Genomic DNA, 27,830 nt, shown 5'->3' with positions numbered 1-27,830 from the left:
GAGCGTGAGAGGTAGATGGCCAACCAGAGTTCCTAAGGTTCGGTGCCTGTAACTGTTGCCGCTGCTTAAGCCTGCCAAAGCAGTGGTACGGCTGCTGCCCTCGTATTTGCTACCTCTAGAAACATTCTTGCCAGTAGTGGCGGCAGCGGGACTCAATTACCCCCTTTTCTCACTCTCTCCAGAAGCTCCAGATGGCGTCTTCTGTGGGCAACGTGGCCGACAGCACAGAACCAACGAAACGTATGCTTTCCTTCCAAGGGTTAGGTGAGTTGGTACATCGAGAGTATCAGGCAGGAGATTTTGAGGCAGCTGAGAGACACTGCATGCAGCTGTGGAGACAAGAGCCAGACAATACTGGAGTACTTTTATTACTTTCATCCCTACACTTCCAGTGTCGAAGGCTGGACAGATCTGCCCACTTTAGTACTCTGGCAATTAAACAGAACCCTCTTCTGGCAGAAGCCTATTCGAATTTGGGGAATGTGTACAAGGAAAGAGGGCAGTTGCAGGAAGCAATTGAGCATTACCGGCATGCATTGCATCTCAAACCAGATTTCATCGATGGTTATATTAACCTGGCAGCCGCTTTGGTAGCAGCAGGCGACATGGAAGGGGCAGTACAAGCTTACGTCTCTGCTCTTCAGTGCAATCCTGATTTGTACTGTGTTCGCAGTGACCTGGGGAACCTGCTCAAGGCCCTGGGTCGCTTGGAAGGAGCCAAGGCATGTTATTTGAAAGCAATGGAGACGCAACCGAACTTTGCAGTAGCTTGGAGTAATCTTGGCTGTGTTTTCAATGCACAAGGGGAGTTTTGGCTTGCAATTCATCACTTTGAAAAGGCTGTCACGCTTGACCCCAATTTTCTGGATGCTTATATCAATTTAGGAAATGTCTTGAAAGAGGCACGGATTTTTGACAGAGCTGTGGCAGCTTACCTTTGTGCCCTAAGCTTGAGCCCAAATCATGCAGTGGTACATGCCAACCTGGCTTGTGTATACTATGAGCAAGGCCTGATAGATCTGGCAATAGACACCTACAGGCGAGCTATTGAATTGCAACCACATTTCCTTGATGCTTACTGCTACCTAGCCAAGGCTCTGGAAGAGAAGGGCAGTGTTGCCGAAGCAGAAGAGTGTTATAATACAGCTCTGCGGCTGTGTCCCACCCATGCAGACTCTCTGAATGACCTAGCCAATATCAAAGGAGACCAGGGAAACTTTGAAGAGGCAGTTCGCTTGTATTGTAAAGCATTAGAAGTCTTCGCAGACTTTGCTGTTGCCCATTCAAATTTAGCAAGTGTATTGCAGCAGCAGGGAAAACTGCAGGAAGCGCTGATGCATTATAAGGAGGCTGTTCGAATCAGTCCTACCTTTGCTGATGCCTACTGTAACATGGGAGACATTCTAAAGGAGATGCAGGATGTTCAGGGAGCCTTGCAGTGTTATACTCATGCCATTCAGATTAACCCTGCACTTGCGGATGCCCACAGCAATCTGGCTTCCATTCACAAGTATTCAGGGAATATTCCAGAAGCAATTGCTTCTTATCGCACTGCTCTGAAGCTTGAACCTGATTTTCCTGACGCTTATTGTGATTTGGCTCATTGCCTGCAGATTGTCTGTGATTGGACAGACTATGATGAGCGAATGAAGAAGTTGGTCAGCATTGTGGCTGACCAGCTGGAGAGGAATAGGTTGCCTTCTGTGCAGCCTCATCATAGTATGCTCTATCCTCTTTCTCATGGCTTCAGGAAGGCTATTGCTGAGAGCCATGGGAACCTCTGCTTGGATGAGATCGGTGTCCTTCATAAACCACCGTACGAACATCCAAAAGACTTGAAGCTCAGTGATGGTCGACTGCGTGTAGGATACGTGAGTTCTGACTTTGGGAATCATCCTACTTCTCATCTTATGCAGTCTATTCCAGGCATGCACAATCCTGATAAATTTGAGGTATTCTGTTATGCCCTGAGCCCAGATGATGGCACAAACTTCCGAGCGAAGGTGATGGCAGAAGCCCATCATTTCATTGATCTTTCTCAGATTCCGTGCAATGGGAAAGCAGCTGATCGCATCCATCAAGATGGTATACACATCATTGTAAATATGAATGGTTATACCAGGGGTGCTCGAAATGAACTCTTTGCTCTCAGGCCAGCTCCTATTCAGGCAATGTGGCTGGGCTACCCTGGGACCAGTGGCGTGCTTTTCATGGATTATATCATCACTGATCAGGAAACTTCACCTGCTGAAGTTGCTGAGCAGTATTCTGAGAAACTGGCTTATATGCCCCATACTTTCTTTATTGGCGATCATGCTAATATGTTCCCTCACCTGAAGAAGAAGGCAGTCATCGATTTTCAGTCCAATAGGCACATTTATGACAATCGGATTGTGCTGAATGGCATCGACCTCAAAGCATTTCTTGATAGTCTCCCAGATGTGCAGATTGTCAAGATGAAATGTCCTGATGGAGGAGACAACGCAGACAGCAGTAATACGGCTCTTAATATGCCTGTCATTCCTATGAATACTATTGCAGAGGCAGTTATTGAAATGATTAACAGAGGACAAATTCAGATAACAATTAATGGGTTCAGTCTTAGCAATGGACTGGCAACTACCCAGATCAACATTAAGGCTGCCACTGGAGAGGAGGTTCCCCGTGCCATTATTGTAACCACACGTTCTCAGTACGGGTTACCGGAAGATGCCATTGTGTACTGTAACTTCAATCAGTTATATAAAATTGACCCATCTACTTTGCAGATGTGGGCAAATATTCTGAAGCGTGTTCCCAATAGTGTACTGTGGCTGTTGCGTTTTCCAGCAGTAGGAGAACCTAATATTCAACAGTACGCACAAAATATGGGCCTTCCCCAGAACCGTATCATTTTTTCACCTGTTGCTCCTAAAGAGGAACATGTTCGGAGAGGCCAGCTGGCTGATGTCTGCTTGGACACTCCACTCTGTAATGGACACACCACAGGGATGGATGTCCTTTGGTCAGGGACACCCGTGGTGACTATGCCAGGAGAGACTCTTGCTTCCCGAGTTGCAGCTTCCCAGCTCACTTGTTTAGGCTGTCTTGAGCTTATTGCTCAAAATAGACAAGAATATGAAGACATAGCTGTGAAACTGGGAACTGATGTAGAATACCTGAAGAAACTTCGTGGCAAAGTCTGGAAGCAGAGAACATCTAGCCCTCTGTTCAACACCAAACAATACACAATGGACCTAGAGCGGCTCTATCTACAGATGTGGGAGCATTACGCAGCTGGCAACAAACCTGATCACATGATTAAGCCTGTTGAAGTCACTGAGTCGGCCTAAATAAGGACTGTGTGCACAGGAGAATTACCCTGTACCTGAGCCTCAACCTTCTGGGGGAAAGGGAACTACTTTTTCCTTATCTGTACAATACCATGTTGCAGATGGGTGACAGACAATGATAAGAAATAGCACAGCCAGACTTGCTTCCTGCATGATCACGATAGGGAGAGACTCAAGAGATGGGAAACTGCTGTTCCACAAGGAGTCTCCATAGAATTTTGCAGCAGCCAGGTGTCTGGAAGGTCTGGAAGGTAAGTCTGGAAGGTCTGATCTCCCTTGGTCTTCCATGGGATGGATGGTTAGTGTGGAAGGGAGATAGAGATTGCCCAGCCGTTTTGTGATTATCATGGATTGATTGAGTCTTCTGAATTAATATTTTTCTTTATATTTTGGGTATTGGAGCTTTTAAAAATGTTTGGTTTCAGGTATTTTTATTCATGTGAAGTGTATATGATTCTCTTGAGATAAGGTTTTAAGCTAAAATATTCCTTGTTTTAGTTTCTGAACTCTACAGATAAATGGGGATTTTGCTGGTGTAGTCTTTTTATAGGTTTTATAAACCACTTGAACCTATATCAGTCATTTTAGTGTCTGACATAATGTTTGGAACTATCAGTGCTTTGTTGGTTTATAGATGATGGCTTAAATTCTTTTCCTGGTCCGTTTCCTTCTTCCCGTCCCCCCACTTTAAAAATTCTCCTGTAACTTGGCTAACAAAAAACCAAGTCTGATTCAAAACCTCCCAGAGCGTTTCTCTTAAACGCATCATCTGGTGCCAAATGAAGATCCTTAGGAGTGATTATTAATTCTGAAGGGCACAGTTGTGGTACTGTCACTGATGATAATAATAATGGATTTTTGGCCTAGAGTGTTGACCTATTTCACCAGTGTTTTACCGTTGACTGCCCCTCTATGCTGCTTCCAAAAGTCATAGTGTGTGATAAGATTTTTACTTTCATTTCTAAAGTTTTTTTTTTTTGTTAGTGAGTCCTGTTCTTCCTTTTTCTTTCAGCAGAAATGAAATCCCAGGTAAGTATAAGTATTCAAATATTTGATCAGTAAGTCACAGTTATCTCCAGTACATTAAATAACTTTCATCAAAGAAACATGTTATAGATAAAAAGCTCTGAAGGACCAGTTATGTATATGATAATTATGTTTCAGATCTTCTAGGGTATTATATATAATAACTTGTCTTCTGGACGTGGTCTTGAAGTCTTTATGGATTCAGCCTCGGTAGTAGCGAACTGCACTGCTACTTGGTTTGGAGTACAAATTAGACTTTAGCCCTCCTGGAGGTTGAGTTTTTGGTATTGAAAACCATAGGAATGAAATTATTGTATTTCAGCAAAGGATCGAGGGCTTGAGGCTTAAAAAAGGCAACATATGTGTGGGAAGCAGTCAGCCTTGAAAGCAGGTAAGGACATGCCAGGCATGCGGCCGCTGCTCGAAGGGACTGTCCCTACTTGTTCCCCTCCTTATTCCATTCCATGGGAGATAAATCACCAGGGCCCAGAGATCAGAAAGAATGTAAAATTTGACAAGCAAAGCTGTCTCCCCTCTGCACGTGCAGGTTATTTTTGATGATTCTGGGTTTATGGGTTTTCTCCCAGGGAAGTTAACCTTGAGCCGAGACAGTCTGTAGATAATGTAAACCACCATCTGGCAAGCTTCCTTTTTCTAGTCTATTTAATCTGCAACTGTAGCATAATGACTTTGGAATTACTGTTGCTGTATTACCAAAATCTTAAACTAGGATATTTTTGACAAATGCGGTCCTTAGTTAATTTTTAGAGCTACAAACTGTCAGATGGCTCTGAAATAACAATTGTCTGGCTATTCTTCAGGGTGATCACAATATGGTAATGACCTTGAGGTACCACTAAAAAGCAGGAAGGTGTGAGTCTTCCTTTGGTTCCAGAGTGAAATGCGAGTTGGAGTTGGAAAAGAGGCCCACAACCAAGTGATAGAGAAGGAAATGTGAGGTCATTAGTGAAAAACCAGGTTGAAGTTAAGGTGAAGAGGCATGAGGAAATGGTCAACTGTTCCAGTATTACAAAGATCATCAAGAAGCATATCCATGAATGTGGTTTGTATTGCAATCTGCTGAAAAAGAGACAAATATCCTGGCCTGGCCTTCATGGAGATTATATTTTATTGATTCTGATAATAGATCATTGTTGATAAGGGCCTCCTATAAATTATAACCATGCAAAGGCAGCAAGATAATTTTTTTTCCTTTATGTATGTGTTTCTCATTCCTACTCACTTCTCTCTTAGGGGAAGAGAAAATCACGAAAAACAAAACTGTCAAGTCTCAACTATTCCTTTTCAAAATAATTTTTTTTGCAAATTCCAGTGCAGACAATAGGTTAACTGTTAAGATTTGTAAGGCTGAAAAAGCTAGATTTTTACAAAGTGTAGCCAAATTTTATTCCATACATAATAGCTTTGGAAAGAATATGTGATGATGCAAAGTTGGAAAAAGGTGGTTTTTCTTCTGTGAATGGCTTCACTGTGTTGGGAGAACAGGCACAGAAGAAATCAAAGTAATTAAACATGGGGTGAGTTTTCCTGTTAGGGGACTCTAGTGCTTTAAAATAGACTAGATAATCCTAGGGATAATCTGAGGGTAGAACAGACCAATGCCTCATTTCCAATCTGGTACCCTGGAAGAAAACAGTGTATTTCCTTTGAGGTCTTGAGAGGTTTCTCTTCTGCTTTGTTTTATTTTTGGTTCATTTTGTAATCAACCTTATTAAGGTATCATTTACATACAATAAAATGCAGACATTTTTAGTCAACGGTTCAGTGACTTTTAATTAATGTATACATTTGTTTAACTAGCACCCCCATAAAGATAGATAACAATCCTAAAACCCTAGAAAGTTTCCTCCTAGGCTTTTGCAAAAGTATCCCCATCTCCCACCCCAAGGCCACCACGGATCTGCTTTTTATCTTTAGAGATGACTTTTGCCCAGTTTAGAATTTCATGTAAGTTGAATAATATAGTAGGTGCCCTTTTGATCTGGCTTCACTTGCTCAGCATATGGTTTTTGAGATTCATTCATGTTGGGATGTTTTAAACCAGGACTTTAGCCTGGGTGGCTGATGTTGTCTGAAGGCACCTATAGGTACATCTGAGTCTCTGGCATTGTCACTGTCTGTTCTTGGCTCAGTATTTTCAACTTTACTAAGAAGCACAAGGTTGAAGTAAGGAAGATCATTGTCAGTATAATGGAGGTGAAGTGGGTTCTGTTATATAATATTCTCAGCAAAAATTGACCTGCTTGGAATCATTGTGTTGATAATCGACAAGGATTCTCTTCCTCCAAAAGCCTTGATACTATAAAATTTCTAAAGGACGCTGTCCTAGGACCCTTCTTTTAGTTTTCATTTTTTGGGAAACATTTCTGGAAAATTCAAATGCTCGCAACCTGAAAGAAGCAATTATTCACCTGAAGGCTAACTCTGCTAAAGTTGAGTTGTCCGACCTTTACATGCTGATAGAAGCCAAATAGCCTTGCAAAACAATGCTCTCTTATTGGATATAAGCATATAGATTGTTTAAGGTGGACGTGTGTATGCAGTAAAGTGAAAAAACAAAGAATCTTTGAGTTTCCCTTGCTGGTTTTTTTTAATTTTTTCATTTAAGTTTCTATAGCGTATGCTAATAGCTCAGGGAAACCTCAGGTTAGTTTTAGGTCCACTCTTTACATAAATGTTGAAGTACTCCATACCCACCTTTTTTCTACCTTCCTTCTTTTCTTCCATCTTTCCTTTCTAACTTCTTATAATCCATTATACTTAATCCTGCATTTGCTGAGGTGGCAATTAGTGTAGGAAAATACTGTGAAATTTTGCTGTTCAGAATGCATGTTGACCAAATTCTATATTGAGAAAAGGTCTGAATTTACCCAGAGTAACCCTTTCTCAGCGTCTTTGAATAAAGGCCATAGAAAGTGGGCTATATATAGTATCCTGACAGGTATGTAGAATTCATAGCAATTGCCCTCAAAGAGCTTACCTAGCGTAGATGCATATGAATGCATTTAATAATTGCTTTATTGGCAGCAGTGCCAACATACACAGTCTATTTTGTTTTATATCATTCTCATTACCTGCTCTTTACCACTGTATACATTGCTAATGGCGTGGTTTCTATGGCTTGTGAATTTCACGGCCAATAATACGTAATTTATTGTACACTTCAGTGTAGAAGATGGAGACTTCATAACTTTTCGTGTGCTCGTTGCCCCTTTGGAATGTATTACACTGAGATCAGTCAAAGTAATAAATTTATTTCAAATGTGCGTGATAGGTAGACATCAATTAGGACTGATGGGCAATATTTCTTCTTCCAGCAACATAACAGTTTTTACAGACTAAGCCATTGAACGTGGAGTTACTGAACATGGGACTCAGTTCACTGGGATCCTTCTTAGAAGAATAAAGGAGAACTTGAATTGGATTTGTGTGGCTTATTCAAGTAGTAACTAATCAGCTACATCTTGGTGAACTTAATTTGTCACAATCGTTTGGTATTTTATTAACTCTCTTCCCCCGACTCTCACGAGAACGGATCATGAGTATCTTAAAACATACTAAGTCGTCTTCCATCCCTGTTAATCTAACTACAAGAGCACACTTTCCTTATCCAATGCAAGTTACTGTCTTTTAGAGTGGCTGGGGTTTTAATTCTCTACAAAATTAAAACCAGGAAAGAGAAACATTTTCAAGGAGCTACCACATTGTAGAGCCTTAGAAAGAAGACTTTAGAATTAAGGACAAATATATCATTTTATAGCTAAAGCACCTGAGGCCTAAAGTAGGCAGGTTACCATCGAGGTCAGGGAAAGGGGTTGAAGATCAGGTTTCAAGCTGAGAAAGAGTCTACAGGGACTCAATCTGAGCAGGTCAAAAACTGAAAGGAGACCACGAATGTTCTGGGAAGGCTGGCATCTGGCCTCCAGTGTGGGATTCAGATGGGGAGTGGTTCCTGGGGGAACTGAGCTTCTGCAGTAGGCAGAGAACTCCACCTCATCTCCGGAAAGTGCCACTGACATCAGGGAGTTGAGGGGAAAGAGCAATGAGTTCCAGTCCACCTGAGAAAGCAGGCCAGTCTGATTAACTCTGAATTTAGGCTTATTTCAGATACTTCTTGAGAAAGAACTTGGACAAGAGCAAGTCCCACGCAGCCTCTTTTAAATCCATGCCCAGTATTTTCTGGTGGAGCTGCTTCTACCCTCCAAGTGACTCCAGTATTTTAATTTCACTCTGTATTTAATTCTGACAGTTCTATGACTGATTATTTAATCGGCAAATAAGTAGGGTCACAAAAGAGTGTGAATGTATTTTACAGGATGAGGATGGGCGGAGTGGAGCAGTCTGGAATGGGACACCAATAAAAAGGGATCTTGATAAAGTAGAACGTCTATTAGAAATGGAGAGGAATTCGCAAGGAAATTAGTGCCTGACACCACGCCCTTCTCTCTGCATGTTTAGAAGCTAGTTTCTAATTTTATTTTCATAGGCGATGTGCCTGTGATGAATTGTCTTTTACCTCCACACTATTTATCACATGGACATATTGTGAAGTTTGTGTGAGAGAAAGCAAGTATTAGAATTTGTCTTGCAAGCAGCTATAAGCACTGCCTGGAACAATCTAGGATAGAAGGGAAAGGAAAGGAAGGTGGAAACAAAGGAGAAAGACAGCTAATGATGCTGGAGTCTGTCGCTGGGATTTGTGGTATCTCTTTTTGAAACTAAGTACAGAAGGTCAGAACTTGACTGATTGTTTCTTGATCACGGTTTGTTTTCATTTTTGCTTTTTTCTTGCTCTCTCATCAGTTATTCCAGCCAGTGCCATGTCATTTTCAGTTTCAGTAAGCATGCTTGTCTTGTTTCCATTTGCATTATTCATGCAAACCTTGATTGAACTGATGACCCCGAGTTATCACGGAAACATTAGATACACCAGTTGATACATTTCTTAATTTTAGAAAAAAATTACCGAGTGAAGGTTAAAATAACTCCTCTTCAATTTGTCATTTAAAAAAACTTCTCCTAACATACAATACCTCATTGCCTAACAATGCCAGATAAATGAAGAATTGCTATGTATTCGTGAATGCAGGCTAGTCTGTATATCTTTTGGCAGGTATGACCGTTACCGAGGGTAATGGCCTTGTTTGCTGGCCATGTCCTGTCTCCTAGAAAGTTGTACTTTCTGTTGTCTTTCAGTTGGTCCATTGGATATCAGAGGTGAATTTATAAAACTATACTTCCCTTTACAGTTACTTTGTTTTGTTTTGTTTTGTTTTACTTGAAGTGTAGTTGATTGACAATGTTGTGTTTCAGGTGTACAGCCAAGAGATTCAGATATATATATTTCTTTTTCAGATCCGTTTCCTTTATAGGTTATTACAAGGTATTGAATATAGTTGCCTGTGCTATACAGCAGGACCTCGTAGTTTATCTACTTTATACATAGTATACCCTTACTTTGTGTGATCCACGCTGGTCAGACCACATAATTATTTTCACTTCTGATATAATTTTTTCAGGTCCAACCTCAAATCTTTGATGAGAAGATATTTTAAAATAAGTTTAGCATGTGTGTGCTCTAAATCCAACAGTAGGTATTAGAGAGATGATTTTGCACTGGGTATTCCTCTCTTTTTTGTTCTTGGCCAACCAATTGAAAATCAGTTTTTATTTTCTGGTTGGTTTGCTAGATGTTTATGACTATAATAAAAGTCTTAAATTTTGTCTCATATCTTAAAGCACAATCTGAATTAGCAACGGATATTGTGCTATACATAGGGGCTGTGATATAAATATAGTTTCTAACTTCAAAAACATATAACCTAGAAGGGAACACAGACACATATGCAGCAATTACGGCAACTGCATTTGTTTACTAAGTGAAATAGCACTGAGATGGATAAAGTGCTAGCAAGCCTTGAACAGGCAAATCAGCTTCAAAAATAGATGCGCAGTTCTTTAAAAATCTTTTTAACATTTTTCTAGCTACATGTAGAATATAACTTAGCATAAAAACGGTATGGGTTTGAGGATATGGGGAGGGAGAAGGTTAAGCTGTGACAAAGTGAGAGAGTGGCATGGACATATATACACTACCAAACATGAAATAGATAGCTAGTGGGAAGCAGCCGCTTAGCACAGGGAGATCAGCTTGGTGCTTTGTGACCACCTGGATGGGTGGGATAGGGAGGGTGGGAGGGAGACAAAATAGGGAGGGGTTATGGGGATGTATGTATATGTATAGCTGATTCACTTTGTTATATAGCAGAAACTAACACACGATTGTAAAGCAAATATATTCCAATAAGGTCGTTAAAAATAAATTAAGTAAAAGAAGACTGACTCATCCAATTAAAAAAAAAATTCTCTCATCCTGGATTCAAGAGAAGGGATGAAGTAAAAGGATGAGGAAGAACAAGAAGAGGAAATGTGAGCGTGGAGAGGGTAGGAGGAAGAGCAGAAGGCAAATAAGTGTATGTGCTTCCCTTGCCATCCCTGACTTTTTTTTTTTTTTTTTTTTTTGCGCTTCAGGAAAACCCAAAAGCCAGACAAGAGCACGGAGGTGGTCACCACTGCATGTGAACAAAAAGGTGGAGAGAAGAGAATGGTGGTGATCTGCGCAGGCAACTGGAGGATGACCTGAGTGCATCTCGCCAGGGAACGATCCCTGTTCCATAGAACCCCTGAAGATGCCAGGCTCTTATGTTTAGATGGGGGGCCGAAGGCGTCTGTGGGGTCACCACATACATCACTCCTGGAGGTGTTGTTCACTCTTTGTAAAGAGTGTCCCTGGTGAGGTTCCACATCTCCCTCTGCAGGACCCAGCCTTGCCCTCCCAACCCGCCGAGGTCAGCAGGCAACATCCCCAGTTAATCACCAGGTGTGGTGAGATATCTGGAGTGGCCCTGGTACCCCCCAGTTCAGGCGTCCTGGGGAAAGGGTGAGGAGGACAGAGGCACCGGGGCTTCTTCTCACGCAAGCAGACAGCTCACCTGGCCCAGCGCTGCTGCATCCCTGTGGGCACGCGGTAGCCCTGGCATCCGGTAGGGGACACTGCAGGATCCACACCTGGCTGGGATTTGCCCACCCCCTGGGGACACCACAGCCTCTGTGGAGCCCCACTGAAGGGCCTGGGTCACCTCATGGCACCATTTCTCAACCTGAGGTTCTATAGATTTTTCATAGATGTGTAAAAATTGAATACAACACACACACAAAATGAAGGCAATTCAAAGCAATGCTAATTTAGGATGAGTTAAAGGGCCAGGATTCCAAGTTAATTATGACCTTAAAATTAGATAACAAATACATCTGGTTTTATTACCTGCTGAAAAGCAGTGTCTTCTACAAACTTTTCATGTTGGGATACAGCAAAGCTATAGAATTTATGATTCTATGACCACAGCATCAGGATATTTTTAAATTAAAAAGCACAGGCAAGTTTGGCTGGGGTGTTAAAGAAAGAAAAATGATTATTAGGGGAAAAGGGAACATTGCGGTTCTCTGCCCACTTCCACTGTGCTGGTCTCATGATGGGCCGTGTTGCGTGTGGGCTGGAGAGACAGGGTCACTACTCCCACCTGTGTCATCAGACCTCCCACTCCTCACAGCGCCCAGGTGGGAGGGACCCACACTTTTCACCCTGGAGCCCCAGAGCCTCCCCTTTCCTCTGCATCACTTTCACTGTTCAGTGGACCAGTCACTTGAATGCCGCCCGGCCAAATGCCCAGGTTAAATCGCCCCTGTAGGACAGGTCTCTCTGCTACCAGAACACACTTGGCAAAGAGCAGCAAACAGGCCCCAGTGCCCTGGGGATGTGAGCCCTGGGGGATGTCAGGGCCCAAAGTCACTTGCAGGGTCTGCGTAGCCCCCTGGGTCCCACACACCGACCCCAGGAAGCCCACCTCCCCACTGACTCCAGTCCCTGCCTTTGTGTGGCAGGTTCTGTTCTGACACCTGTGACGACTGTGACCTGGAGGCCTCAGCCTGAGACTCAGAGGGGATGGAGCCTGTGCAGCGTCTGGCAGCTTAAATGAGACACGAAGCCAAGGAAGGAGGGCCGCCTCTCTGCTCCCCCTCCGCTCCTGAGTCAGCTAGTGAGTGCCGGTTACTTCCTGTCGGAGCTGTACAGATTTAGCATAAATTTTAGATATAGGTCTTACTTTTAACAGTGAAAGGCTGTTACATCAAGCAAAATTGATCTCTTTTTTTTTTTAAACATTTCTATGTAAGATAACACACAAGTATAGAAAAGCACCCTCCGCAAAGGGAGGGCTCAGTGAATTACAATGGGCGCTCCACTCTGGGGAGCAGTAGAAGCCCAGATGCTTCTGAGAAGCTCCTCAGCTTCCTTACTCTGGCCCAACCTCCACAGCGGAAATCCCAAAGGGACTGGATTCTCCCAGCCCTCCAGCACCCTCCACTAGTTTCTGACTGTGCTGCCACACTCATTTTGAGTTATTTGTGTGTAAATCACTGCACTTGGAATATGCGTGGAGTAACTGATTTCATTCTTATAACTGAATAAGTTAGCACTTATTCTTCTCCCCTTCTACAGGGGGCAGCCAGGGTGCTGGGGACGTCCTGTATATTGAACTGGGTGTTGGTAACAGATGTGTTTATATTTACAAGAAACCATAAAGCTCTACGCTTACGATCTGTGCCCTGTACAATACACCAAGGAAACTTCAATTAGAAAGAGATGCCAAAAAAATTTCCCCACAAAACAACTTCAGGGCCAGGTGGCTTCCTCTGATTTCTACCAAACATTTAAGACAGAAACGATGCCCGTCTCCTACACACTCTTCCAGAGAACAGATACAGAGGGAACACACCCACACTGCTTTCATCGGACCAGGAGAATACTGATGTCATACCAGTAGCAGATATTACAGGACAGGAGAAATTACAGACTAAACACTTCTGAATGTCGATGTCAAAATCCAAAAGCAAATATTAGCAGTCTAAATCTAGAGGTTTTCAGAAAGCAAGGAAACTGGGATTTCGTGGCGGTATTTCCAGTGGTTGATGTGGACAGGATCACTGGGTGTTTGGGTGCTGCCTGGGAACGTGCAGAGAAGGGACAATGCCATCGGGTTAGTGGAATGAACATTTGGTGACAGAGATTAGGAGGGCCTGGGTCATCCTCAGAGACAGTCCTGGGATGGGGTCTCTAGGCTGTGGCTATGGAGGGGTCCCTCTAGAAGGGCATGGGCCTCTCTCCTGTGCCACTGCAGGGTCTAGGGATGGATGAGGAGTTTGTAGGGGCTGGTTTTTGATGAGGAAGGATGAGCAGGGAAGGTGCGCCTTCAGAGCCAGTGCAGCCACGGCCCCTCCCCAGCCAGGCCGTAGCCCAGGCTACTCCGACAGTTGCTCACATCAATAGGCGACAGTGGGTCACGCCAGCTTCACCCACTAAACCACCAAGCACAGCCCAGCAGGCCACTGTCCTCATTAATCAGCACTACCTGTGCATCCAGGGCTGGTTGTTGAAGACCAAGCTAATTTGTTAGAGACGTGCCATGTGGGCAACTGGCTTGGAGAGACCAGGGCTGTGAGCCACGTGGAGACAAGCCGACCACTGGTCAGACCACCAGGAGGCTCACCCAGTGTGTGAAGACGCTGAGGGAGGAGGGACATAGATGGGACCCCCTGATCCTTCAAGGGACCTTCTTTCAGGGATATTTAAGAGCTGTGGGGTCAGGGATCAACATGTAAGGGGGGCAGCAGGTCAGGCATGGGCCCTCCTGTTGGCTCAGACCCCTCCTGTCCTTGCAGCAACCATGGGGCAGGCAGGAGGATTGGGGGGATGGAAGGAGGGGAGCCCTGGGCTCAGGGGTCCAGAGCACCATCTAGAAGATTCAGGGGTTCAGGGATTTCTGTCCCAGGGAACCAACTACATTCCTGTCCCACATCCATCTGTCATCAGCTTTGCGACTCTGGGAAAGTCACTTAAAATCTCAACATTTTCGTGCCATGTACCATAAAATATGGTTCACAGCACCTGCCATGAGTTCCCCACGGGGCTGATGTGGGGATCACAGGAGATGATGACAGATATTCTTCACAAGCTCTAAAGCATCACACCCATAACCTTCCCCACTCCCCTGCCCTGTGGCATCCAGGTCCCCTCTCTGGAGGCAGCACTACCACATTTCTTGCTTATTCTTCCAGACATTTATTATTTGCACACTTAGGTAGCACTTATGAAGTAACCATCATTTTTCATCAGGGTCTACCTGATTTGCTGTATTAAGCTTCATCATGTAATACTAATAAGTGGGCCCTATTAACATTTCCATTATCACAGAACAAGGAACTGAGGACAGAGGGTCTGCATAACTTTCCCAGGTTCATGTGGCTTCTGGTATGATTTGAATCCAGACCATCAGGCACCAGCCCCCACTCTGTCGGTCACTGTGCTGTGCTCCCTTTCTGTATTACCTCACTAAATAAAGTCATGTCTCCGTGCAGTCAGCCTGCTGGCTATTTTAAGTGCACACCACATTGCAACACCCTCTTCTCAGCCCAGCTTCGATTCACTTGACTCCCCTAGACTCCCCTAGGAGGCTGGTGAACAAAGAGAACAGACGTGTGACCTGGGAATGAATTGACACCTCTGCATGGTCTTCTCCCAGCAACATATCAATAGTTCTCTCAGTTTTTGTTGTGTTTTCCAGGATCATGACTCGGGTACCAAGAAGAAAAGGAAGATTATAAAGGAGTCAAACACAGGATGCACAAGAATATTATCTGCGATCAAGATAATCTGCTGGCCATCCGCAGCGGTGGTTCAGGCACATCAGAATCAGCATCTGGCCAAACAACAGGGTAGGGACACAAATAGCACCCCCACTAACCACTCCATTGAAGGTACTGTGGAAATAATACCAGCAAGTAGATTCAGGAGCAATGGCTGTAGTTTGTATAGCAGAGTCTGGATCTGGCTGAGGGAGGATTGGGCATGGAAGGTGCCCACTCAGAGCCCATGCAGCCACTGCCTGCTCTTAGCCAGGCCTTAGTCCAAGCTGCTCAGATGATTGGTCAGTTTCTAGTCAGTGAGACCCTGGGGGCCTGTAAACCTCATCTGTTAAGCCACCAAAACACCAGCCCAGTAGACCCTGTTCCCAGCTAATGAATATTAACTGCTCATCATCCAGGTTTGATCACTTGAAAATGATGCTAATTCTCTGTGCAACTGTCATGTGGGCAGTTGGTTTGGAATGTCCTGGGTTTTGAGTCAGTTAGGGAGTCAAGTAGACTACTGGTCATTCAGGGTGGTCACCTGACCACCAGGAAGTCTCACTGCAAATCAGCTGCTAGAATCAAGTGCTGAGGGGGAAGGGAGGGAAGATGCACACACATTTGGATACCCCGGTCCATCAGGGGGTCTGCATTTGGGGGAAAGACATTGTATTTGGGGTCAGGGATTGAAACGTAGAGCCAGGAGGTGGGTCCAGATTTGAGCCATTCTCTTGGGCCAGGCACCTCCTCCGAGTATCAGCTGTCTCCCTGCAGCATCCTTGGGGCAGGAGAATGTGGGAAAGGGAGTGAGGAGAGCTCTTGGTTTGTGTATCCAGGGCATGATCTCATGTCCATGTGTTCAGGAATCTCTCTCCCTCCCCTGCCTCAGACCCATCACTCATCAGTGTTGTGACTCTGGGCAAGTTACTCAATCTGTCTAAATTTCAGTGTCCTGAACCATAAAATATGGGTCACAGCCCCTACTCTGCCCACCCCACAGTGCATCACAAGAAATAATATTCTTTCCATGAGCTCTAAAACTTCTTACTCATGTCATCAATGTGAAAAAGTAGGCTCTATCCTCCTGTTTGTAGCCTCCTAGGTGCCCTTTCTGGAGACGACCTACTTATTCTTCCAGGCATTTAATACTTGAACATTTATGTAGGTAGCACTTATGAAGTACCCATCATTTTTCTTCAGGCTTTGTATTTACTAATGTTTAGCCTCAGAACATAATACGAATAAGCAGGTCCTACTAATATTTCCATATCCCTGGCCAGGGAACTGAGAAACAGAAGGGCTAAGTAACTAACCTTCCCAGGTACACGTGGCGTTCAAATAGGATTTGATTTCAGGCCATCAGGCACCAGCACCCATACTCTCCCTCATTGTGTTGTGCTGACTTTGTACTTGTCTCATGTAAATAAAGTTATTTTCCCCATGTGATCAGCCTGTTGGGTATTTTAAGTGCACGCTCAAATGCAAGGTCCATCTTCATAAGCCCTACTTTGATTCAGGGGACTCCCCGGGCAGCTAGTAATAAGGAGCTCTGAAGTTTGACCTGTGAATAAGTTAAGACTTTTGCCAGGAAGATGTCAACACCTCTCACTATTGTGAATGTATTTCCTAGGAACTTGTTTCAGGAATATGAAAAGAAAAAGACAAGGATTCAAACCAAGGATACATATGGGGATTGATCCTCCGTGAAGAAAATATACTGGCTGGCCCTCACCGTCATTCAACAGCTCAAAATGAACATCTAGTCCCAAAGGGTTGAGCCTCAAATATCATCCCATACAAGCCACTCCATTGAAGTCACTGTGAGAATTCCATCCTGAAACTGATCAAGAGTAATGACTATGAAAATGTTGTCATATTATCCTTTGATTGAGATATAATTCACATTCCATCAATTCACATTTTTTTTTAACTGTGTGATTCAGCTGCTTTTAGTGTACTCAGGTTTTGCAATCAACATCTCTAATTCCAGTACATTTTCATCATCCCCAAGTGAAACCTCATACCTAGTATCAGTCATTCTCATTCTGTCCTCCCCTTTCACCCCAGCCCTGGGTCTTTCTGTCTCTATTGATTTTCCTATGCTGGACCTTTCATATGAATAGAACCACACAATGTGCGGACTTCTGTGTCTGACTTTTGCAGTAAGCAAAATATATTCAAGGTGCATCCAGGTTGTAGCATGTATCTGTCCTTCACCCTTTTAATGGCTGAATAATATTCATTGTATGGATATAACACATTTTATTTTTCCATTCCTCAGTTGGCGAATAGTTGGGTTGTTTCCACTTTTTGGCTATTATGAATAATGATATGACAGTATAACACTCATGTACAAGTTTTCGTGTCAACATATGTTTTTTATTTCTCCTGGACATATACCTGGGAGTGGAGTTCCTGGGCCATACTGTATCTCTGTGTTGAACTTTTTGAGGAACGGCCAAACTATTTTCTTTTTCATATTTGCATCAGCGATGCTTGAAAGTGCCAATTTCCCCACATCATTGCCAACCCTTGTTTTTAAAAAAATTATATGGCACAATAGTGGGTATGAAGTGGTATCTCACTGTGGTTTCAGTTTGCATAATTTTGACTAATAATTTTGGACATGTTTTCATGTGCTTATTGGCAATTTGTGTCTTCTTTGGAGCAGTATATATGCAGATTCTTCTTCTCATTTTTAAAATTTGGTTATTTGACATTTTATTGTTGAGTTGCCAGTGTTCTTTACATATTCTGAATACTAGGCTTTATCAGATATATGACTTGCAAACATTTTCCTTCATTCTGAAGGTTGTATTATGTCTTTCTTGATGGTGTTCTTTGAAACACAAAGGATTTTAATTTTGATAAAGTCCAATTTCTTTTTCCTTTTGTTGCCTGTGCTTTTGCTATCATATTTAAGAGTTCATTGCCAAATCCAAGACTATGAAGATTTATCCCTTTTTTTCTTCAGAAATTTGTATAGTTTAGCTCTTATATTTAACTCTTTGATCCATTTTAAATTCAAAGTCTATTTTGTCTGATATTGGTATAGACACTCCTGCTCTCTTGGTTACTATTTGAGTTTTCTCACTGAGTTTGGAATTCCCTTTTCTATCCTTTAACTTTCAACCTGCTTGATTCTTTTGATCTCAAGTAAGTCTCTTGTAGACAGCATATAGTTGGATCATATGTTTTTACCTATTCCGCCAATCTCTGTATTTTGATTGGAGAGTTTAATGCATTTACATTTAAAGTAATTGCTGACAAAAAAAAAGACTTATTTCTGCTATTGTGCTGTTTCTTTTCCATCTGCCCAAAGCTTTTTTGCCCCTCATTTCCTGCATTCCTATCTTTCGTTGTGTGTGTTTAGCTGATTTCTTACAATAAAATATTTAAATGACTTTCTCACTTCCTTTTGGGACTATTCTATAGCTATTTTCTTTGTGTTTACCATGGGGATTACCTTTAACATCCTAAAATTAAAACACTCTAATTTGAACTTATACCAGGTTAAACTCAACAACATCCAAGTTCTTGAAGCTAAAAGAGCATCCTACTATCTCAATGCAAAAGACCTTCTCCAAGACACACTGCAGTTTCTGCCTGGCTGGGACATTGCCCCAGAGTGGGGTTAAGTTTAAGGAGTCGAAGGAGGCATACATTTCCATCCTCTGGATCACTGCTCACCAAAAAATACATAATGCCAGGTACATATGTAATTTTGAATTTTCTACTGAACACACCAGGAAAATGAAAATGGTGAAGTCAATGTAAATAATAGATTTTTAATTCAGTATCTGCAAAGTGTTAGAATGTTTACATGTGGCACGAGAAATGTGGTCATATTACGAGGGCTTGAGAGCCGCGTGGGGCAAGGTAGAGGACAAACAGCATGCACTTGAAACTCTAAGAAGTGAACGCTAACAGGCAGATGGGGCCTGGAAGTCCAAAGTTGAATAACAGCCCGTAACAGGGTGATTATGGTGGGGTTTTTTCCTGCCTCTGTCTCCCAGCTTAGGCAAGGCACGCAAAGTCCAGCAACAGCTGAAAGTTAAAACCATGGGAGCAACCTTTTATTTCTAGCCAGACAAGTGAGAAAGTGGGGGGCTTGGATGTTGAGGAGTGAGGGGGTCATCCCCATTGGTCTTTTTCTCCCCAGTTACCACATCTCCCCTGCAACCTCAGTGATGGCAGAGGCCTTCACTGAGAAATGGCCTGTGTCTCTGGACAAAGGAACAGGTTAAGAGGCTCCTATTGTCTGAAGAGTGTGGGGGCATGCCCGTTATTTTCCTTTCTTTTCTCTTGCTATTTAAATTGACAAGAACAGATACTACACTTGATCTTAGCCAAAAGGCTGAGATGAAATAGACAAAATGAACTTTAAGCTAAAATTACTGTCAAGTATAAATTTTACTAATCTAGTAATTCCAAAGGACCAAAGAGCAGGGCAGTGGCTTTATTGAGAACCCAGGATTTCCGAGTGTCCACCGTGCTCAGTCACTTTTAAATCATCAGCACAGCCCTATAATTCAGAGATTTAGGTGAAGTGACTTGCCCAGGGTCACACAGCTAAGTGAGAGTCTTCTGGGACCAACAGTAACTTTTGCAAAGGCGTCTCTTGCTACACTTAATCACTGCCACCATCTGACACTCACATTCTTTCTTTTTATACTAGTCTGTTTCCTTGGGTCAAAGAATCCGACCCCTGAATTAAGGTTAAATAGGAATTAGTGGCAGATCAAAAGCCAAAATCGCTTCAAGATATTCTTTTAATTCCCCTAGGTAATGCCTTTGGTCACAAAAATATAGAACAATATAGAAAATTACAAGTGACCTTAGTGTTCACAGGCAAGCACTAATACATTTTAATGTACCATGATCATATTAAAATAGAAATAACTATGAAACATTTTCTGCGGAGAAGCAGCCCCTGCGGCAGGCAGCAGAAAGGGACAGGGAGGCTGCATGGTGCCCAGGCCCCCAATGGCCTAGGTCTCACCCTGCAGCTCACTGCTGATGCGCCGGAACGCTGCTTCCTTCTCGGAGTCTAGGTCTTCAGTGGCGACAGGGAAACCCAGCTCAGGGCCGGGGGGCAGCCTCAGAGGCTCCCCTTGCCTGTGCGGCAGCAGAGGAATCCTGCGTTTTCGGGGCCTGGGACTGTCAGATGTGCGGGAGCCGTTCCTCCAGGGCCCTTTCTGCCCTCTTGTTGCCTCTACATCTTTGTCAGGCTGGCTTTTCCTCTGGGAAACCACCGGAGCTGCAGAGGGCGACGGAAGGCCCTCCTTGCTCCCTTTCTTTGCAGACTTTTGGAGCAGCCCTTCCGGTATGGCGGGACTCCTCCTTCTCTTCACTGGTAGGAAACCTCGGGTGGAGATATATGAGTTCGTGATGGCGTTTCTTTGGGGGCAGGAGCTCATACAAGCGGTCTGCGGTCTCCTGGTGGATCTGTCTTCTGCCCGCTTGGCGTGGAGGTCTCTCTGCAGAGGTCCAGGCCTGGGCACGAAGAAAGAGCCCCCCAGGGGCCTAAATGCAGATCGTGCGCCCTCGGTGTCATCGGGGCCGCTTCTCTGGTCTTCGTTCCTCCCTGTGACTGTGGGGACTTCCTCCTGCTTGGCCATCCCTTGCCCGCTCTCTCCCAGGGCCCTCAACACCGTCTTCTCTGTGCTGTAGTTCAGGACACAGCTGGGTGTCGTGGCCGGCACTGGCTGCCCCCGTGCCACACTGACAGTGACTGTGTCCACTGCGGACACTGAGCTGCGGGACGTCGTGGAGGTGCGAGCACCCATCACTGCCTTCTTCCGATGGCCTCGCCTGCAGATGGAGATAAGGACCCCCAGAAAGGAGCGCAGGGTCTGCGGAACGGTAGAATGGGGTCTCAGAGACTCTGTGGCAAAGCGCAGATGCAGAGTCACTGGACACTTGTGGGCTGGCCTGCGAGTGGATAGCCGGCCATAGACAGCTGGGTTACCCGGGCCGGCCATGGGAAGTCGGTGGGCGCGGGGAGCGGGCTGGGGGCAGCCGAGCCCTCCTGGCAGGTGCTGGTCCCCCAGTGCCCGGGGCGGGGGTGAGGGGCAGGGCCTACCTAAGTAACTGCTCCTAGAGAACTTGGGTGAGGTCGGTCCTTGGATAGAGAGCTGGGCTCCGAGCACTCTCCTTCAGCTGCCAACTCGGCCAAAAGCGGAGTGCGCTCTCTTTGGCCTGTTGCTGGGATGCAGCTCTGGAACCTGTGAGCGAACAATGGGCGTGCGTTGGCGGGGCGCAAAAGTTTAGGGAGGGGTGGCGCATGCGCAGAGTACACGTCAGGCCCTGGGGCGCACAGGTGAGGATGCGCGCCCCTGGACCGTCTAGCGCTTCTGAATCTCCCGGGGGTCTGAGGGCTGGAGGTGTTTGCCTTGAGGGTGATGAGCTTCTTGGCAGGGCAGCTGCCCCTTCTCCCCCGGCCGGCTCTAACTGTACAGGATGGGTCCCCGGCCACCAGAGCAGGAAAGCTGGAGAGCAGGGTACCTGGCTCAGCAGCCGCCGCCCGAGGTGGCAGATTTGGCATCAGCGCCTGTGCGTCCGCCTGCCCTCCCACCTGATAACATTGGAGGAGAGAGCCGCTAAGAACAGAAGTGCAAAACAAAAACAAAAACAAAAAACCCCAGAAGTGCCCAAGCCAACCAGATCCTGCTGGGGTGACAACTGAAGGGGCAGGCAGGGCGGGCTGGGAGGGACATATATACCAGGTCCAAACCCAGAAAGATCTGAAATGCACGAGTCAGAATGAAAGTCCAGAATCATCCTTGGGCTTTGGGCTGAGCTGGAAGTATAGCCAAACTCTTCAAGGTCTCCAGCTCCACCTGCAGTTTCTGCCTGGCTGGGACATTGCCCCAGAGTGGGGTTAAGTTTAAGGAGTCTTAGTTCCCCTACCAGGGACTGAACCCGGGGCCCCAGCAGTGAAAGTGCTGAGTCCTAACCACTGGACCGCCAGGGAATTCCCTGTATATGTATGAAAAAAGGATACCACAGTCTCAGAGGGTGGCGTTGACGTCATATAAAGGTGACACGTATGACAGCTATAACAAAGAGTGGAAGGTAAAAGAATCTATATGGATGTAAGCCTTCTGAATTTTATTTAATTGGTAAAATATTAACTCTAGACTGTGAAACAATACGTATACATAGTGTTATTCCAAGAACAATTAAAAATGACAAACTCAAGAAAATTGGATAACCTCAATAGTCCTATATTTAGGAATTGTGGACAAGATAGCTAAAACATTCACATATGTGTTTTGTGAAAAGTTTTTCTCTTGGTTAATTGCCTAGGAGTGGGTTTTTGGGTCATATGGTAAGTATGGCCCTCTCAGCCAGCCCTGGCCACCACTTCAGGTGTCACCCCAGCAGGATCTGGATGGTGTGGGCACTTCCGTTCTTAGCGACTCCCCTCCAGTGCCGCCAGGGGAAAGGGCAGGAGGACGCAGAGGCGCTGCTGCCAAAGCTGCCGCCTCTTGTGGGAGCTGCACAGCCAGCGACCTTGCCCCACTTTGCTGGGCGGGGATCCCGTCCAGTACAGTTAGTTACCCCGACAGCACTGGGGCACGGCCAGGGGAGAAGGGCCAGCTGTCCTGCCAAGAAGCTCATCACCCTCAAGGCAAACACCTCCAGCCCTCAGACCCCCGGGAGATTCAGAAGCGCTAGACGGTCCAGGGGCGCCTATCCTCACCTGTGCGCCCCAGGGCCTGACGTGTACTCTGCGCATGCGCCACCCCTCCCTAAACTTTTGCGCCCCGCCAACGCACGCCCATTGTTCGCTCACAGGTTTCAGAGTATAAAAAGGCAACAGGCCAAAGAGAGCGCACTCCGCTTTTGGCCGAGTTGGCAGCTGAAGGAGAGTGCTCGGAGCCCAGCTCTGTATTCACGGACCGACCTCACCCAAGTTCTCTAGGAGCAGTTACTTAGGTAGGCCCTGCCCCTCACCCTCGTCCCGGACACTGGGGAACCAGCACCTGCCAGGAGGGCTCGGCTGCCCCCAGCCCGCTCCCCGCGCCCACCGACTTCCCGTGGCCGGCCCGGGTCACCCAGCTGTCTATGGCCGGCTATCCACTCGCAGGCCGGCCCACAAGTGTCCAGTGACTCTGCCATCTGCGCTTTCCCACAGAGTCTCTGAGACCCCATTCTACCATCCCGCAGACGCTGCACTCCTTATGGGGATCCTTATCTCCATCTTCAGGCGAGGCCATCGGAAGAAGGCAGTGATGGGTGCTCGCACCTCCACGACGTCCCGCAGCTCAGTGTCCGCAGTGGACACAGTCACTGTCAGTGTGGCACGGGGGCAGCCAGTGCCGGCCACGACACCCAGCTGTGTCCTGAACTACAGCACAGAGAAGACGGTGTTGAGGGCCCTGGGAGAGAGCGGGCAAGTGATGGCCAAGCAGGAGGAAGTCCCCACAGTCACAGGGAAGAACGATGACCAGAGAAGCGGCCCCAATGACACCGGGGGCGCACGATCTGCATTTAGGCCCCTGGGGGGCTCTTTCTTCGTGCCCAGGCCTGGACCTCTGCAGAGAGACCTCCACGCCAAGCGGGCAGAGGACAGATCCGCCAGGAAACTGCAGATCTCTTGTATGAGCTCCTGCCCCCAAAGAAACGCCATCACGAGCTCATATAGCTCCACCCGAGGTTTCCTGCCAGTGAAGAGAAGGAGGGGTCCCGCCATACCGCAAGGGCTGCCCCAGAAGTCTGCAAAGACAGGGCGCGAGGAGGGCCCTCCATCGCCCTCTGCAGCTCTGGTGGTTTACCAGAGGAAAAGCCAGCCTGACAAAAATGCAGAGGCAGCAAGAGGGCAGAAAGGGCCCTGGAGGAAGGGCTCCTGCACATCTGACAGTCCCAGGCCCCGAAAACGCAGGATTCCTCTGCTGCCGCACAGGCGAGGGGAGCCTCTGAGGCTGCCTCCAGCCCCTGAGCCGGGTTTCCGGGTCACCGCCGAAGACCTAGACTCGGAGAAGGAAGCAGCGTTCCGGCGCATCAACAGAGCGCTGCGGGGTGAGACCTATGCCATCGGGGACCTCGGCAGCTCTCCCCAGCGTAGGAAACGGAAAACTCCAGCCTTTGCCTCTGCTCCAGGCCCCCCAGCTTCAGGCGGCCCCGCACAAGCATCTTCTGGGGGTGGTTCATCCAGAAATTCCACCGTGGGCACCCATGCCAGCACACAGCTGGGTTTTGGGAGCAGAGCGGCTGCCCTAGATCTGAGCTGCATGTTTGCAGCTCTCAGCGTGACATCAAGAAAGAGGGGGCCCCCGAGCACCACACACAGCAATGGGGGCAGCGTGGGCCTGAACTCCTGGGACGCTCCTCACCAGAGCCACCCCATGGTGACCACGGGACCCAGACCTAAGAAGAAGACTGGGATTGGGGGCACTACTGCCCCAATCTTACTCTTTTTTTTTTTTTTTTTTGCGGTACGTGGGCCTCTCACTGTTGTGGCCTCTCCCGTTGCGGAGCACAGGCTCCGGACGCGCAGGCTCAGCGGCCATGGCTCACGGGCCCAGCCGCTCCGCGGCACGTGGGATCTTCCCGGACCAGGGCACGAACCCGTGTGCCCTGCATCGGCAGGCGGACTCTCAACCACTGCGCCACCAGGGAAGCCCCTACTGCCCCAATCTTAATTCACATCCCTGTGGGCCCTGATTGGCAGCAGCGAGGAACCACCGCCTGTGGCAGCTCTCCCCAGCAGAGGAAACGGAAAGCCCCAGTCTTTGCCTCTGCTCCAGGCCCCCCAGCTTCGGGCGGCCCCGCACAAGCATCTTCTGGGTGTTCATCATCCAGAAATTCCACCGTGGGCACCCATGCCAGCACACAGCTGGGTTTTGGGAGCAGAGCGGCTGCCCTAGATGATCTGAGCTGCATGTTTGCAGCTCTCAGCGTGACATCAAGAAAGAGGGGGCCCCCGAGCACCACACACAGCAATGGGGGCAGCGTGGGCCTGAACTCCTGGGACCCTCCTCACCAGAGCCACCCCATGGTGACCACGGGACCCAGCACTAAGAAGAAACCTGGGTTTGGAGGCACTACTGCCCCCATTTTAACTCACATCCCTGGGGGCGCACCCAGGCAGGGCCCCCCTACTTCCAGCACAGGGCGCAGCCCATGCCCAGCCAAGGCTGACTTTAGGGGTGTGTCGGTTCCGGCCTCTACTCCTATCAGCCTCAGCTCCGCAGTGGGCACAGCAAGGTGCAGCCTTGCTCTTAGGGCCCCCTCATCACCTGCCCAGGGCGTGGCTGGACAAAAACCCACTGGGCCATCGACCAAGTCATTCTCCTCCAGGTCTCGATTCATTACCTTGGGGTTTAAGAGGAGGAAGTTGGCCTGAGCCAATAACTTTGGGGCGAGGCCATCAGTGTCCACCTCCTCCCAGGCTGGGCCTCGTGTGGACCCTGTTTCGATGTGAAACTTATAATAAAGCTTTGTTCTTGTTCTTTTGCATAATCCTCACGTGTCTGTGATCTGTAGATCAAGTGTGGAAAAGCACTGGCTTGTATGAGTGGTAACATGGAAAGCCAGACCTGTTTACAGTTTCCTGTGACCCTGCTCATGGGTTGTGAAGAGTAGCACAACAAGATGGCTACAAGGGCCCTATATTAAAAGTGTGTTTTGAGTTTAAACGATGCAGCCCGGAATAAAATGGGCCCAGAGGGAGGGGTAAACAGGGAGGGTCATCCTTGTCTGTTGTAATTGCTACTTCCCACCCACCTCTCTGGCCTGGAGGGGGCTGGGTCATCCCGAGCACACACCAGCCGCCCATACTCTACACGTTTAGTATTTTCTAATGTAGCAGTTTCTTTGACTTTTTTTGTTTTGCTTTAATAGGTCTTAGGCAAATCATTTACATGCACATCTCACTCGGAGAGTATATGTCCATACAACCTAAAGCAATCTACAGATCCAGTGCAATCCCTATCAAAATTCCCATGACATTTTTTACATAAATACGAAAAACAATCCTAAAATTCATATGGAACTGCAATAGACTTCAAAAGCCACAGCAATCCTGAGAAAGAAGAACAAAGCTGGAGGCAACACTTTTCCTGATTTCAAATTATACTACAAAGCTAGAGTAATCAAAATAGTATGGTACTGGCATGAAAACAGACACATACACCAATGCAACAGAATCAAGAGCCGAGAAATAAATCCACACACATACAGGCAACTAATTGACAGGGATCCAAGAATACTCAACAGGGAAAAGATAGTCTCTTCAGTAAATGGTGTTGGCAAAACTGGATACCCACATGCAAAACAAAGAAAGTGGACCCCTATCTTACACCATTTGTAAAAATTAACTTGAAATGGATTAAAGACTTAAATGTAAGACCTGAAACTGTAAAACTCCTAGAAGAGAACATAAAGAGAAAGCTCCTTAACATTGGTCTTGGTGATGATTTTTTGGGTATGACAACAAAACCACAAGCAACAAAAACAAAAAGCAACCAATGGGACTACATCAAACTAAAAAGCTCCTGGAGAGCAAAAGAAACAATCAACAAAATGAAAAGGCAAACTAGGAATGGGAAAAAATATTTGCAAACCACATGTATGATAAGAGGTTAATATCCAAAATCTATAAGGAATTCAAACAACTCCATAGCAAAAAACAAACAAACAAACAAAAACAAATAATCTGATTCTAAAATAGGCAAAGCAGGGGACTTCCCTGGTGGTCCAGTGGTTAAGACTCCACACTTCCACTGCAGGGGGCATGGGTTTGATCCCTGGTCAGGGAATTAAGGCCCACATGTCATGCAGTGCGTGTAAAAAAATAAAATAAAATAGGCAAAGCAAGACTAGGAAACAACTAAGTGTCCAACAGGTGAATGGATAAAGAAAATGTGACATATAGATATAGAAAGATAGATAGATAGATAGATAGATAGATAGATAGATAGATAGATAGATAGATAGATAGATAGTTATAGCTAGATAGATAGATAGATATAGATAGATAATGGACTTTTATTCAGCCACATGAAAAGAAGGAAATCTGCCATTTGTGACAACACAGATAGACCTTGAGGGCATTATGCTAAGTGCATTAAGTCAGAGGGCGAAACATAAATACTGTATGAGATCACTTATATGTGGAATCTTTAAAAAAAAAAAAAGAAGAAACAACTCACAGATACATAGAATAGACTGGTTGCCAGAGGTGGGAGGTGGGTGAAATAGCTGAAAGTGGTCCAAAGGTACAAACTTCAAGTTATAAGATAAATAAGTCCTGGGGATGTCATGTATAGTGTAGTGACTATAGCTAACAATATTGTTGTGTATTTGAAAGTTGCTAAGAGAGTAGATCTTAAAAGCTCTCATCACAAGAAAAAAATAATTTGTTACTGTGAGTGGTGATGTATGAAAAGCCATGGAAGAAGCTTAAATGCATATTGCTAGTTGAAAGAAACCGGTCTGAAAAGACTACACACTGGATGATTCCAACCATATGACATTCTGGGAAAGGCAAAACTATGAAAACAAGAGGACATGTGGCCCCAGTGGACACCACTGTCTCTCCTTTCAGGAGCCTCCAGGTGCTGGAGACCTTCCCTCCTGAGATCCAGGTCTTCATGAAGGACTCCAGTGGCCAGGGCAAGCCTTACGCCATTGACCCTGATGACTCCATCCACGACTTGAAAGAGAAGGTTGAAGAGGCTGGAGGACCTTACATGGAGG

At 46.0% G+C, this 27,830-nt stretch overlaps 2 protein-coding genes and 2 pseudogenes across 2 annotated transcripts in view; 2 read left to right on the top strand and 2 right to left on the bottom strand.

Annotated features, from left to right (window-relative positions):
• The window catches only part of LOC125963843 (UDP-N-acetylglucosamine--peptide N-acetylglucosaminyltransferase 110 kDa subunit-like), a 303,144-nt gene extending 298,702 nt beyond the window's left edge, over positions 1-4,442 (top strand). The window contains exon 2 of the mRNA XM_049707414.1: positions 3,597-4,442. The gene's annotated coding sequence lies outside the window, so the exon portion shown is untranslated. The remainder of the gene's footprint in view (positions 1-3,596) is intronic.
• LOC125963845 (UDP-N-acetylglucosamine--peptide N-acetylglucosaminyltransferase 110 kDa subunit-like) overlaps positions 1-27,830 on the bottom strand; it is a 200,595-nt pseudogene that overhangs the window by 39,721 nt on the left and 133,044 nt on the right.
• On the top strand, positions 243-12,779 carry LOC125963896 (UDP-N-acetylglucosamine--peptide N-acetylglucosaminyltransferase 110 kDa subunit-like). The gene is made up of 3 exons (XM_049707525.1): positions 243-3,583; positions 10,911-11,171; positions 12,321-12,779. The coding sequence occupies exon 1, from the start codon at positions 243-245 to the stop codon at positions 3,330-3,332; it is 3,090 nt and encodes a 1,029-aa protein (XP_049563482.1). The 3' UTR covers positions 3,333-3,583; positions 10,911-11,171; positions 12,321-12,779.
• Positions 19,386-19,491, bottom strand: LOC125964133 (uncharacterized; annotated as a pseudogene).

The sequence above is a fragment of the Orcinus orca genome, chromosome 3 (assembly GCF_937001465.1).
Source record: "Orcinus orca chromosome 3, mOrcOrc1.1, whole genome shotgun sequence".
NCBI lineage: Eukaryota > Metazoa > Chordata > Mammalia > Artiodactyla > Delphinidae > Orcinus > Orcinus orca.
The sequence above is the reverse complement of the archived record's forward strand: the minus strand, read 5'-3'. Positions and strand labels throughout refer to the sequence as shown.